This window comes from Harpia harpyja, chromosome 3, assembly GCF_026419915.1.
Source record: "Harpia harpyja isolate bHarHar1 chromosome 3, bHarHar1 primary haplotype, whole genome shotgun sequence".
Lineage (NCBI taxonomy): Eukaryota > Metazoa > Chordata > Aves > Accipitriformes > Accipitridae > Harpia > Harpia harpyja.
The window spans coordinates 56165951-56180339 of NC_068942.1; the positions used below are offsets into that span (position 1 = coordinate 56165951).

General features: G+C 38.3%; 1 protein-coding gene across 4 annotated transcripts in view; it reads right to left on the reverse strand.

Moving 5' to 3' along the window:
- Positions 1 to 5375: 5375 nt before the first annotated feature.
- Positions 5376 to 14389, reverse strand: part of SEC23A (SEC23 homolog A, COPII coat complex component) — a 30598-nt gene continuing 21584 nt past the window's right edge. For all 4 annotated transcript variants that reach the window (XM_052782665.1, XM_052782663.1, XM_052782664.1 and 1 more), the window contains exons 17-20: positions 12865 to 12951; positions 11235 to 11390; positions 10557 to 10622; positions 5376 to 6835 (exon numbers count right to left, since the gene is read on the reverse strand). In XM_052782665.1, coding sequence (XP_052638625.1) covers positions 6746 to 6835; positions 10557 to 10622; positions 11235 to 11390; positions 12865 to 12951 — 399 coding nt within the window. In that variant the 3' untranslated portion in view covers positions 5376 to 6745. The remainder of the gene's footprint in view (positions 6836 to 10556; positions 10623 to 11234; positions 11391 to 12864; positions 12952 to 14389) is intronic.

Below are 14389 nucleotides of genomic sequence, written 5' to 3' on the forward strand. Positions count from 1 at the left end.
ATGCAACGAGAAGGAGCAAATGGTCTAATATATCAATTCATTGATTCACGGGTATGTCCTTTGTTATGGCTGTATACCAGTTATCCCAAACAAGCCGCACCACAATTTTTAGTAGCATTGGCAGATGCAATCTCTCGAGGACGACGACGAACACAGCAGTTATCAGGAAGAGATCCTAAATTTATTTCAACATCTGTTAGTCCCCGTAATTTTGAACAATTACTAATGTTTGATATGTGTTTACAAGCGGCATTAGCAGATTTTATGGGGCAAATTATCCCGGCTAGGGGTGACCCTCTCATTAAGAGTCTATTATCATCAACCTTCAAACCACAAACACCCAATTCAGAGAAACCCCTCCAAGGCCTCACTGTATTTACAGATGCCTCTGGAACGACTCAACAGGCAGTTATAGCCTGGTTTTTGGACAATCAATGGCCTACCAGAGCTTAGAAAAGCCAAGGATCTGTTCAAATTTTAGAATTACATGCTGTGTTAACTGCTTTAACGACTTGGCCTACCATCCCTCTAAATATTGTAACAGATAGCGAATATGTGTATAACTTAACACAACGATGTAAACAAAGTTTACCGGGAGGGACTGAACCTGCTCGAGAGCTGTTATCCATATTAGAGAAAAGACAAGAACTTGTATTTTTTGCACATATTAACAGTCATACACAAATACCGGGCGCTTTAACGGGGGGAAATGCTCATGCAGACAAAGCAGCAGGAACCCTCATTCAGACAGTAGGTGTTCCCATTTTACAACAAGCCAAACTTTCTCATGAATTTTTTCATCAGTGAGCTAAAGCACTAGCAAGACAATTCCGACTACCCCTGTCTGATGCTCGAGCAGTGGTCGCTTCTTGCCCACACTGTCGTCAAACTAACTCTTGGACATGGGGAATTAACCCACGCGGTCTACAACCGAATCAAATTTGGCAAGCAGACATCACAGTCTATGAACCTTTCAAACCCCGGAAGTATTTACATGTTACTATAGATACTTGCAGCGGCTATATCTGCCCGACTGCCGAAACTAAAAGTAACGCCACCGCCACCATACGACATTTTTGTCACGCCATCAGTATATTAGGGGTTCCACAAGAAATAAAAACCGATAATGGCCCCAATTATGTTAGTTCTCGAGTTTGTGAATTTTTAAATAAGTGGGGCATCTCACATATAACCGGAATACCCTACAATTCTACAGGACAAGCAATCGTTGAACGAGCCCATCAAACCCTAAAGACGCAGTTAGACCGTCTTAGGGAGGGGCAGAAGGTACCTGTAAGCTATCAAAATGAACTGTTAGCCAAGGCCTGCGTGGTAATAAATCATATGCCACGAGGCGACTCAGATCCATCTCAGCATCACACCACGGCACAGCGACATTTTTCTACCGCATTGTTATCTGAGCACCAGTTCGGTATTGAGATCCAATCACGATGGAATGGCAAGGGCTGGTACCCATTTTACAATGGGGGCGAGGATACGCCTGTGTCCAAACAGACTCAGGACCCAGATGGGTACCGGCCAAATGGATCCGACCAGATGTAAAAGGAACCAATAAGGATTAACAGCCTACAAAGTGATACCCCCAAAACTGCGAGGAGGACTCTGTTCCATAGGACAATTGAGAGCCTGGGCACTACAGAAGCACAATTAATCAACGTGACACGTCGAGAAAAAAGAACTGTACAGGTAACGAAATTGGACAGCTTTTGTGACCCCAACATCCGTTTACCCACTGATTTTTTATACTTGACACTCTCATCGGTTACTCCAGTAGGACCTTGGATAAACAGAATGAATATTCAAGCTTTAGCCTGTTTTGGTTTTAAAACAAGGAAATGCCACTGCTCGAGCCATCGACGCATTAACAGCGCTTCAGGAAACGACAACAAATCAATTACAAGCACTACTTCCACCCATAGATTTTCTACTGGCTCAATTTGAGGTAGGATGCAAACAAAACAACACCCTTTTTCCAGAATTTTGTTGTTTAGACTTTACACCGAGACGCTGAAAACCATCAGGCAACAAGCCGAGATTATTCGACAACTCCAAGATGCCGTAAAAGTGGTAGGGATGTCAGGTATTCCTGAGGATTGGCTTGGCTGGTTGAAAAACTGGGGTTTCTCCATCATTGGAGGTCTGTGTGTTTTGGCCATTGTCTGTATGATCATTCCCTGTGCTTTGGCACTTTTGGAAAGTATGTTAGATAGAATAGTTAAACAAACTATGCACGTTTATGTATTGTACTCACCTATTGCAAGCGAAACTGTTTAGATGAGCTTAGGGAGGGGGAATTGTGGGAGAATTTGTGGGAGAACTTGTGGGAGAACGAGGGAAACTGCGTAAGGCACAACTGTTATTCTCTGTTTGCTAGCACAAGACACTACTGTTCTTTGTTATAAGTTTGTTGAAGTAAGCACAAAAGTAGGACAAGGTCGGGCCTACGTGACTGATAACAGGAGGGCAACGTGACCGAAGACAGGGTGCAAGACAGCATGCAGGTGGAGGAACTATTCGCGTGATCAGAAGACTTTATCCAATTAGACTATTGTTTAAGCACGTGAACGGCACATGTTAACTAATCAACAAATGGCTTATGTGTGAGTAGATATTAGAAACATATATAACCGAGTGTTGCGCAGTTAATAAACGGAGAAACTGTTTGATCCACAGTATCTGTGTTGGTCCGTTTTCACCCCAGGGCGAGTCCCTGGCGATGCGTCGTTTTCCCTAGATTGTCGCAGCGGAGAAAGTGCGGCAGCTATGAGGTTCTAGGAATTTGACAGTGTTTGTATTTCTAGGCAAATCCACATGCCTTTAATCAATTTAACTTCAACTTTTGGTTGAGCTTGTTAAATCTGCGTGTAAAGCTGGTACCTTGTGAGTTATCCCATCCAAGCAGCAGATGACAGTCTAAAGTTAACAATCCACTACGTTTTCCCAACTAAGAGGAAAGCAAATTATTGATGGTACAAAAAAAAAACAAAAAAAACCCAGAAAAGATGAAATAAACAGAGTAGCTAAAACAAATCCTCAACTCTCCAAAAAAGGAGATCCTGAAGCTGTAATGTAACATGGATTCAACTACTGTAAAGTACTTCCAAAGGTTCTTAACATACCATCTGTGGCAGTCCCAGACCTGTAAAGTGGGGGGAGGAGAGGCCAAGCCAGGGCATTTACCACAGCAGCTCACAGTCAGCAAGAAACCAAACAGCAAAGGCTTGCTGTCTCACCAGTGAAAGAGCAAAGCACTATCGGGACACTCTGACCTTCTCTCTGTGTGGATGGCAAGGAGTCTGGTCTTGAGGTGCAGTCAAAAAGACTTAGAGCTTTGAGGGTTTTATATGTATAAATATGGAACCATCATCCACATTTTGGTTGATGGCCTCTATTGCTCTAAATGGCTCATTCCAAAATAAGAGCTTAAACACCATTCTTTTCCTGAATGAAGGGCAGCTCTCACGCTTACAAGGTCCAGCAAACTTTTACCTAATCTTTAATATGCTAGCAGTAAGAGCTTTGTGTTGTGGGCTGGTCTAAACACATAGATGGCGTGTGCACATAATAAATGGACAGGACTGTAAGTACAGGACTTAAGGCAATGAAAAGATAAGAAAAATTTAGATGCTTGTGTAGCCCATAAAGCCTAGAAAGCTGTCCAGAGAAAAAGGCAGCAGGCTAGAAATAAACACCTTATAGATCAAGCACTATGCAAGGACTGCCAATCACAATGTGCTTTTCTATACGATGTCCAAACACCAGCAACAAGAGTATCTAAGATCATAAACAGCTGTTACATTGCCATGAGTCTCCATCTGATTTCATGATCCTGGCAAAACATTAACTTCAGATTCACCTACGTTGCTCTCTAAGACAAATGTACTTCCCAGATGGCAATGCTTCAGGCACGTATGTGTCCAGTCAGGAAATTTGTATCAGTAACAGATTTTGTACTACTCTAAAACTCACAGCCTGCCTAACAAAGCAGAGGAAGCAGCACCTGACTGCTTGCTCCCCTACCTCTGACTGACCATGGATAATTTTCGGTCTTTAACTTCCCAGTCCTTAACAGAACAGCCAGCAATGGTTTTATCCCTTGTCCTGCAGAAAGCTACTTCTTCCAAGTCCAAGGCCTTGTGTTTTTCACAAGGAGATCTGACCAACTCTTCCTCCAATTTCCAATCTGTGTTCAGGCAAGACCAAATATTTAAAGATATCATTGCAAAGCCTGCTATCATAGTTAAATAGGTCAACCCTTGTGATAAGATGGCTGTGTCTCATGGATATTGCACAGATTGGTAGCATCTCTTCACCAAGAAACCTAGTAATACAGATGCTAGCAAGGACAGCAAATAGCAGCAATTTATCTTTTTTAAACCACTTTCTGGTGTAGCACAACCCTACAACATATTATTTTGATTTTAAAGGTTGATCCAGTCTCATTTGTAACAAACAGCTTACTTCCCCTGGTGTAGCTCATCTGACTGATGTAAATGTGCAAGACATATTAGATCAAGTAGATGAATGACATGTTAACAAGTTACCAGGACTGGATGGCCTTCACCCAGGAGTTCTGAAGACAGTGAGACATCGAAGGGCATAGGTGCCAGTGAACGTGTGTAACTATCATTACAGACAGTCACTGTGCCAGATGACTGGCAGACTGCTGCCCATGTCACTCTTGTCCACAAAAAGGGCTGTTGAGGGAATCCTGCAAGTTACAGACTGATAAGTCTGATCTCTATCCCTGGTAAGATGGTAGAGGCTGTAATGAAGAGCAAGACTTATGAGCCTATGGATAGACATGGGCTGAAGGAAAATCCTGTCTCACTAACCACTCAGTCTTTGGAAGACGTGACTAAGTAGGAGGATAAAGGTAACATCAGACGTACTTGAATTTTCAAAAAGTCTTTGACAATGTTATATACTTTTACAAAAGAAGCTAATGTTGCCAAGAAATTGGATAAAAGAACCTGTTACAAGGTGAAAGCTGGTTAAAGGGTAGAAAGGAAAGCACAAAAAAACCCATCCATTATCATGACTTGGTGATGAATTGATTTATTGTCAAACGGTATTTAACTGCCAAATAAATTGGACATATTTAGTGTTACGAGAAAATTTTTTTAAGCTGTTTATTAGCTAAAAAAAAAACAAAGTTAAGAGGGCTACTGAATTTTTATCTCCTAAACTGCCACTAGTGTGAACAGTTCAGTATCTCTGGAAGTTAAACAAGGTTGATACGAATTATTACATGAATAAAAGTGGTGAAGTTATTCTAAATTTTATCATTACTACCTTTATTTCCACATTTCATTTCAAGCATCAACAGAAACCAGCACAATAAATACAGAAAATGAGAGAAAAACATGTATTTTATTTGTATTGAGGCAAAAAGAGCTCATCTCATTTAGATCAAAGAAATGGAGAGCAATTGATTTAATCAAGTTTTGAGAATTTACAGAAAACAGAAAAAACCCTCATGCTTATCACACCAGTATATGATTGAATTTCGTAAGTCAGAACTCTCTCTTCCTTTAGACTTGGCACAATTTTTTATTGCCCACTACCACACTTCACATCTTTATTTGTCAAAGTGTCATATTACCTATGTAAACATCTGTTTTATGTGTAAACTTCAACAAGTAGATGGGAAAGCCTATTAATTTATCCACCCCAAAAAAATCAAGCATGAACTAAATATCAAATTAATTACATCATATTCTATATAATACTGTTTCAACAAGAACTATAGCCTGTTGAATTCGTAACGAAAAGGATGCAGAAACAAAAAGCAGATGTGCAGTGTCATGCATTAGTGTAATAACATAAGGCAATAATAAAAAAAGGTAAATATATATTTATTTTTTTTAAAGTATACTCGCCAAGACAAAAATCAAGGCTGTACTCTTAGTTCATTTTGGTAGTGTAAGATTTCTTCTTAGCTGGAGCTAAAAGTGTTAACTTTTGAGCATATCCATCTGTTACTGTGTTTGAAAATAGATACTTTTGTCAAAGATACAACATGTGGATTTAACTTTTGTGCAATAACAGACTTTTTTACTTTTTCAGTTCAAATTTTTTATGTGGAAATAAAGAAAAACTCTGTTCCCAAAGAATCAAGTAGGGTAAGTGAGAAGAAATATTTAAAATTAAATACTCCCAAAATGAACAATACATGAACAATAGTATCTCTGCAGGAAAGAAAAGTTCGGCAGCCTAAGTCAAAAGACTGAGTTAATACTATTTTTATATGCTTTCTGCTGCTTCTTTGTTCACTTCATGCTCAAATTGAGTAAGCAAAACTACTCATATGGCAGTCTGGAAAGCCCGACATCAGCAAAGATTTCCTTTATTGTTCAATGTGCCTTTGTAGTGCAGAGCAGAATCAACCTCAACCATTTAAAAAGGAAACTGAAATCACATCTCAAAGTTGTTATAAATGATCTCAAAGTAGTTATAGTATCACAGTAATCAAAATGACTGTTCTTTTTCCTCTAATTATAACTTAATTTAATCTACTACCTGTCATTTTTACAAACTGCAGTTCACATTAAAACATTTGCTGATAACAAAAGCTTTTCTTTGAAAACAACACTGCTTTACATCTAGTCAGGCAGCTTGTGCATATCAGAGCATTCTGTCAAGAGAGACATGGACAAGGGTAAAGGAGAAAACGCTGAAATACGGCTACAGCTTATCTGTGCCTTTAATGCACTGCAGAATCTCAGGCAGCACTAGAGACAGCAAGTTTCTTCAGATGATCCATAAATACTTGCAAGCTGACATCATCAGTAAGAATGGGTGCTCCAGACTCCTATAAAATAAAAGGAAACAAGGAGAATTGATTATACTTGTGGTGAAGAAAAAGCATTTTAAGGCACAATACATTCCATTAAATAAACACTTTATAAATTTAGAAAGACCTTAGAAGTGTACCATTGCTGAAATCCTGACAAAAAACAGACTATACATTTACATAGATTTTCATACATTTACATAAATCCAGGCATAAACCACAACTACACTCTCTTCCATATTAATGCACATAGCAATGAGCTGCAGTATAGCAAGATATTTACACCAACCATACAAAACTCAAGAGTTTTTGACAGCTGCCCAATACTAACTTACAAATTTTTAAAAGTAAATAAAACTTCCATGCCACAGTTCCTGTATCACTCCTACATCAGTGGACCAGACAAAGGTGAGAGAAACAGAAACATGCAAGTGATGCAACTAACAAATCAGTATCTGTCAGTGAAGCTCAGATATATCAAAATGGTGAAAGGAGGAAACAAATCCACTAAGGGTCTGATTTGACATTGAGTGAAGGTCAACTAGCTTTCTCAAGGAAAGCCGGGCCAATTCTCTCGTACAGCTCTGTGCCACCTCAGAGGAACACCAAAAACAACATCTGAAGGTCATGCCACCGCAAAATCAGATCACAAAACATTAAAAAAAAATACTTTTGGGTGGATTTTTGCAATTTACTTATTGACCTCAGAAGTAATTTTCAGAAATCCAAGAAGTTCAAAGTGGCCATCTTTCAATTACTATTTTTAAACACTTTACAGTCCAAATAAAACAGCAGTTGGCAACTCTAAAAATGTTACATAGTAACTCTCAAGTCTTTTGAAACCAATCTGCCATTACTTCCATTTACTAAGGTAGGAAGAATTCCTATAGATCTCAACAATTCAACCTTTTCAAAGGTACTAAGCACCCGTATTTCCAAATGAAATCAGAGCTGCCTAAACTCCTACAAAATCCTCCAAAACACAGACCTGAAAATCTTAACGGGGGTGCTTAGAACTGGTTCCCCTTTTTGAGAACTGGCTAAAACCAGTTCTCAGTTAATGATCAAGGGACAAATCCAGGAGCAGTAAGAGTTCTTAGATCACTACAATACACCTGACACAATACACAGCCACTCTCTCAGGGAAGGCCCACTAAATTATCTATCAGCTGATGGTGGCAAGATGAGAATAAAGGATGTTCTTACCTCCAAGCCTGCCAAATGCTAGCAGCCTGAGCTCTCTCTCCAAATCCAAGCCTGAGCTCTCTTATTTAAGAGGCCACAACGGAATTACAAGTAGTTTAATTCTGAGGCAGGATATGATTTGCTACCTTGTGTCTTATGCATGGAAGGACAGTACATCATCCTCTAGTAAATAAACCACCAAAGGAGCTGACAGACCCCTAAGAAAAGAGATCCCTCACGATGACTGCTAGTGCTAATCCAGGGGAATTAAAACCAATGCACAGACTCTGTTCCTGAAGCTGAACGCCTCATCCAACATGTGCACACAGGCAGCTGCTGTCACCAGTGCTACCACCAACAGCAGTAGCTTTGCTCTGAAGACTGGGAACCCTTCATTCTAGTAGGTAAGGTAGGAGAGTATTTTATTTGCTGGGGAATAAAGTGAAAACCAGCAAGGTCACAATGTGCAAGTCTGAAAAGTACATGAGAATTAGCTTTGATTTTTCACAGACCACCTTAAGTTTTGTATTCTGTTCATTCAAAATTTTCTTCTAAGGCATACAATGAGAATTTAAATTTAATTAACAATGATTTGATGACAGCTAACTGGGCATTTGGCAAGATTTATGCCATTGACCTCATCTTTCATTTCAAATTGCAAATTCCCCATAGTTACCAAGACAAAAAAGATGATTAAAAAAAAAAAAAAAAGAGAGCGCTGAAAATAAAGGCATTCTCAAGTAAATGTCATATTCAATATAATCTGAAAATTTCAACTACATCTTCAAAGACTAACCAACATAATAGAGCTGTATGAAAAGTTTACCATTATTTTCTGAAAATGTTTTCTATACTACATAAGGAACCTACCTGCTAAAGTTAAAAAAAAAAAAAAAAAATCTTTACTTTCAATATAAAAACCCAAACTAGTCAATTCATCACCTCCTGAAACATGGTTTCAGTGGTGTGGGGGTGCCCTCTTCAGGTCAATGTGGACCAACAAATTTTTCTGTAGACTTTCAGTTATGCACAAAATGAAATTACATGAAACAATCCAGGAAGCTCATGAGAAAAACAAGAGCAAAACCAATTCAGTTTGAAATTTTCTCCCAACAGTTACATTTCTCACTTCATAATTTGTACTTGGTTCAACTTTGTTCACAAAAAACCCTGCAAACACAGATTATTGTGTTGAGCACACACACTGCAATGCCACTGAGGTGATTAACACACCATTCCTTATGTTACCCTACAACTAAATTCTTTCCAACATTAAAAGGGAAAGCTGTCTTTTCTAAGATGTATCAAAGAGTCTCACTTGTCCAGCACGATCAATTTTCTTAGAGATCAGTTCAAGAACTGTTTTGTATTTGCATTTACGTTTGGAATACTGTTTCATTTGCTTACTAATTTAAATCAGCAGAAAACATTGTCCTGTACTGTTGGAAATGTCAAAACTTCAAAAATTTCCAGGTAATGTTTAGATAAAAATAAGAACTTTCAAACTACACGATGTATGTTGTGGAGGAAACAAGATGAAGAGAGACACTAAACAGATTGCTGGTTAGGTTATCGATGTTGGAGGCAAGAGAGCTGGGTTCAAATCGTGCTGTCCCTGACTCAGTAAAAAGTTTTAAAGTATTTTCACTCTGGATCTCAGTGCTCTTCACTGCCAGAAGCTTCATTAGAACCAATACATCCCTATGAAAACATACCCTGGTAAAACTTACCTAACAAAAATCGCTGCCGTAAAATTGCTACAGAGCTCTCTCACTCATGACTTGAACACTGATGTCCTTTAGCAAAATACTCTAAAAGTACAGTTAATATGTAGCTTCAACTGTCTGATGCCATTACATTTTCATGAGAAAATGCATTAGCATTCACCCACAGCAGTGTTTCTCTTCCCACTCTAAAAGCTGAAGGTAGGAGACCATGGAACTGGGATGCAATGTTCAAGAATACAAGCTGCTCCGGAAAGTTTAACTTTTGAACTCTTAACTTTTTTTTTTTTTTTTTTAACTCTTACAATTTGTGGTCCATCTGTATTTCCTTTTTTGTCATCCTTTGTATGCTAAGTATTTAGTTCATGAGGTCCTTCCTGAAGACAAGATTTGAAAAACTCATTCCTGGTCACCTGGGCCACAAAAATTCTGGAAAACATCAGTACGCTGGTACTGGTGTAGCTGTTGGTTCTTGCTTATAACTAACTTCAAAATTTATTTCCCCTATTGCAAAAAGGTCCCTTAGTCTTTATGTGTGGTAAGTGCTCTCACTCCAAGGAATTTGAAGGTACCTTTCTAAGAAAGACGGCTAGACACAAAAGCAGCCTAACAGAAGCTTATAATAGCAAACCAGATCACTTTTGTCTGAAAAAACGAGATTCATTTTTCTTAAATTTTGCAATTTTGGTGGCATCAGGCCAAAACTGCATTTCTTTCTCAGTTTCAAAACTTGGCATTATTACTTATATGTATACAATGTGTCACTTGATTTCTGAAACAGGGAAAAAGAAAATCATGCATACAAGCTTCAACAGCAGATTCATGCTTACCTGTCCCCATGCATACATATTGTTATGAGTCTGAGAGGGATTTACTTTTGACAGCAGGAAACGAGCCTTTAAAAAACAAAACACAGGCAATAAATTAATCTTCTCAGATAGAAGTTTCCTGTACTCAGAAAAAATTACATGTGTATGAAATAAGTCATTTCTATTATCTGGAGATAAAAATGAGCGCAGATACCTATTCAGAAGAGCAAGTAGCACCTCTATAAAGCAAGCCACTGGATTCTATAGCTCTAATGCAGAACTGCTAACAACTTTTCAATGCAGCAGAAAGTAAGTTTTTGTCTCTTTCTAAGCACCAGCAAAGCAAATGTGACTATCAGTAAGATATTAATTAATAAGTTTCAAAAAAATAACACAAAGAATAATTCTGGTATTGGTCCAGAGACCCTGACAAGTACTATCTTTTTTGTCCTACACACCTCACACAAGGAATCCAGGAGTCCAAGTCAGTATGGTAAAGATGGTAATAAATAACAGGATTCACAAATTAGGCAAAAAGCTACTGTTAAATATCTGGCTCTGTAAAAGCTTTAAAATTCAAAATGTTCACTTGCCATTTACATATATTTTACCACAGAAATGCACGTTTACTACCAAAAAAATCTCATGACATTACTAACACACTACTTCCTAGATTATATAATATATACTTCAGCATACCTGGCTTCCTCCATGCTCTGTATCAATGTATCTGGGCATTGGAAATCTGGAATGGAGAATTTCTTGGGCATCGTCTATTGGAGCTTGTAGCAAGTGGTGAAAATTTTCATATTCCGGCATATCTTGGTAACCTGATTTACGCCACTGAGCTATGGTCTGGAAATAGTGGGAAGAAAGAAGTTTAGAACTGATTCACCAATCTTTCTTAGAGGATACACAGGGCTTTTCAGAGGAGAACATGCCATTGCTGGCCTCTTCTATCACTCACCGCTTTCTGCCCTATAGAATGCAAGTTAATCTTTAAAAGCCAAGATGTGCACCTAACATGTCACTAGATTTTTTTTTTTTTTTAACTCTTACAATTTGTGGTCCATCTGTATTTCCCTTTTTGTCATCCTTTGTATGCTAAGTATTTAGTTCATGAGGTCAAGAATACTATTTACAGTTCTCTAATATGCATGTCTATGACACCTAAGAAATAAATATTTATAATGATATTTATCTTTCAAGGCCTGTAGCACAGCCTTCCAATCTTCTAAGAGTGAAGCTGACTGCTCAAGGTCAGCTCACTGATACAGGCTGTTGTTAGGAAAGACCTGGAGGGACCCTCAGTAGGGGTTCCCCCCTCTTTTGCTTGGCAACTGTTTTAAGCTGAGGCTCTCATTCCTGGCTCCGGTCTGAGCTATATTGCAGCCATGCCTGTACCTGGCCACATACCCCACTCATCTGAACCCGCATCTGGCAACTTGACTTCCTGGCTTGAACTGGGATTGGCCTCATCCCCATTGACTTGTCTGGTGATCTGGACTGGAGGCTGAGCCTGGCTACTGCCCACAAACTGCTCTGCTTGCCTTGCTCAGGTAGTGTGGGGCCAGGTCCTCATTGGTGAGGCCTCTGCCTGCCTTGCAATCATGCTAAGCTCCCTGTTCCACTTCCCTCGGGGAGCAGCCTGCCCCTGCCGCTACCTGACAGCATCTTACAAAAATATAGAGAACATTTTTCTACTTAACAAGTGTTAAAGTTTAGTAACTATTTTAAAAAGGGCAGCTATGAGGACATGATCCCGAACAGTATTTCTCAAACTGTCAGCTATGAAATGTTTACAGTTGCAAAGTCGTAAAAAGCAGTAGCTTAATTCCTCCAGGGAAGCAGAGCACTAGCAAGTCACAGGCATTTACATTTATACTACCAGGGAATGTCTGTCTATCTAACCGCCAGAAGCACTTTCATTCCTCCAGGACAGTGCAGATGAAGGGTGACTATAAAACTTGGTGTTCTGACTCCCTATCCCTAAAGAACTAATTTAGAGGTCTAAAATAAATGAGTGAAAACCAGAGGGGTGCAGGGAATAACACTCTCAAAAGTTGGAAAAATACTGATCTAAAACAATCTGCATATTGAAGCTAATTCATCTTAAACCCATCATAACAAACAGGACCAAAACATCAAGTAATGTCAGGTATCTTTGTATAAGCATGTTAGGCTACCAAACAACAAACATGAATTAGGAGTCTGGTATCAGCCATGCAGATGAGAGGTCAAGCACTGGAGCGCATTAGAACCAGGGCTTGACTTCCATAATGTAGCACTACAGAAAAAGAATATTTATGTAGGAAATGACAAATCTTACCTCTCCATGATAAATAAGGATCTGGAAAAAGGTGTCCATAAGGAGAATGCGATCTGGTAAAATGCTGCTGCTATCCAAAAGAACAGGCTAAGATTTAAAAATAAATTAAAAATTACCAGCTGATGCAGAATTGAGCAACCAGATGGCATTACCAGCTTTTTGAATCAGTCACTGAATCTTAGGAACTTTTTCAATCACCTACTAAAGCTCTGTATTTGCTCGTTTTCATGTTATACATCTGCAACCCACACAAATCTCATTCTAAGGTTATCCAGCCTGATTCTGAATATATAACTTCATGAAAGTAATAAAAAATGTATTCAAGAGCTGAAACCTCTTTCATTATTATGCACTTTTCTAGTCTTTTCAAGTACCTCCATATTTACCTATACAATGCCATTAATTTGAATGATATTTCAACGTATAGAGATTCAATAATTATTCAAGTATAAGATTTGGGGGTTGTGGGTTGTTTGGGTTTTTTTAGTCTTGTCCTTGCAGCTATTATTACTGTGCATATATATCCACCAATACTGTATATAGTAAATACTCATGATTTATGAAAGCTAATGTAAAATTTAAGTTTTTAATTCACCTTTTTAAGGGCAGTGACACTATATTGGCACTATGTGATTTAACTGAATCAGTACGATATGATTTAATTGGATCAATCTTATTAGGGGTACCAAAAATATTAACTATTCCAAGAATCAAAAAAAAGATTATTACTCATTCTACATTGAGGTGTCAGCTCCTGCTTGATCATGCTTCTCTCTTGCATCACTCGTGACTAATTGTTATTCATACATTGGAGAGTGGTCTTACACCTGTGAGCAGCTCTTCACAAACCACCTCATTACTTTAAACTCCACTTTTAAAAGTCTTTTTTTTATCCCCACGACGGAGTCAAAAAAAAAAAATCCTAACAAAAGTTAGAATTCCAACCTGCCAAGATCCTTGCCTACTATGTTTATTTTCACTGTCTTACCATTTCCTCACTCTCTCTTATCTATCAGACTACTTTTGTTGTCTCCTATCCTGCACTTCTTTCACAAGCTTCTTGGAAGATCATCTTTTTATTTTATGTTTATACAGAATGTGCCATGATAAGGTCAGCTGGAAGGTTCTGTACCAAATCCATACATAGTGGTAACCACATTAAACTTAGAAGCTTTGGATGAGGATATTACAATAGAGGGAATTTTGTACATCTCAAAAAAACCCCAATTTTTCTTTCAAACTCTACCGAGAAAGTATATTTTGAAATAAAAACATCTTCGGTGATGTTTACATTCTGGCACCAAAAAAACAAAAGCAAAACTCCTGTAACTCTCAGAAACTAACAAAAAAGATACCATTCCTTAGTTTAAATCATCATCTCTTCACAAAGTGACTTTCGTTCTCAAGACTAAGCTATATCAGAATTCTGAGATATGCCTCGTTCATAATATGTTCTATATTAAATGAATATTCTTTCTCATGCAATAAATTTTAAAACAACACGTTTTATAACACGTAACAGTGA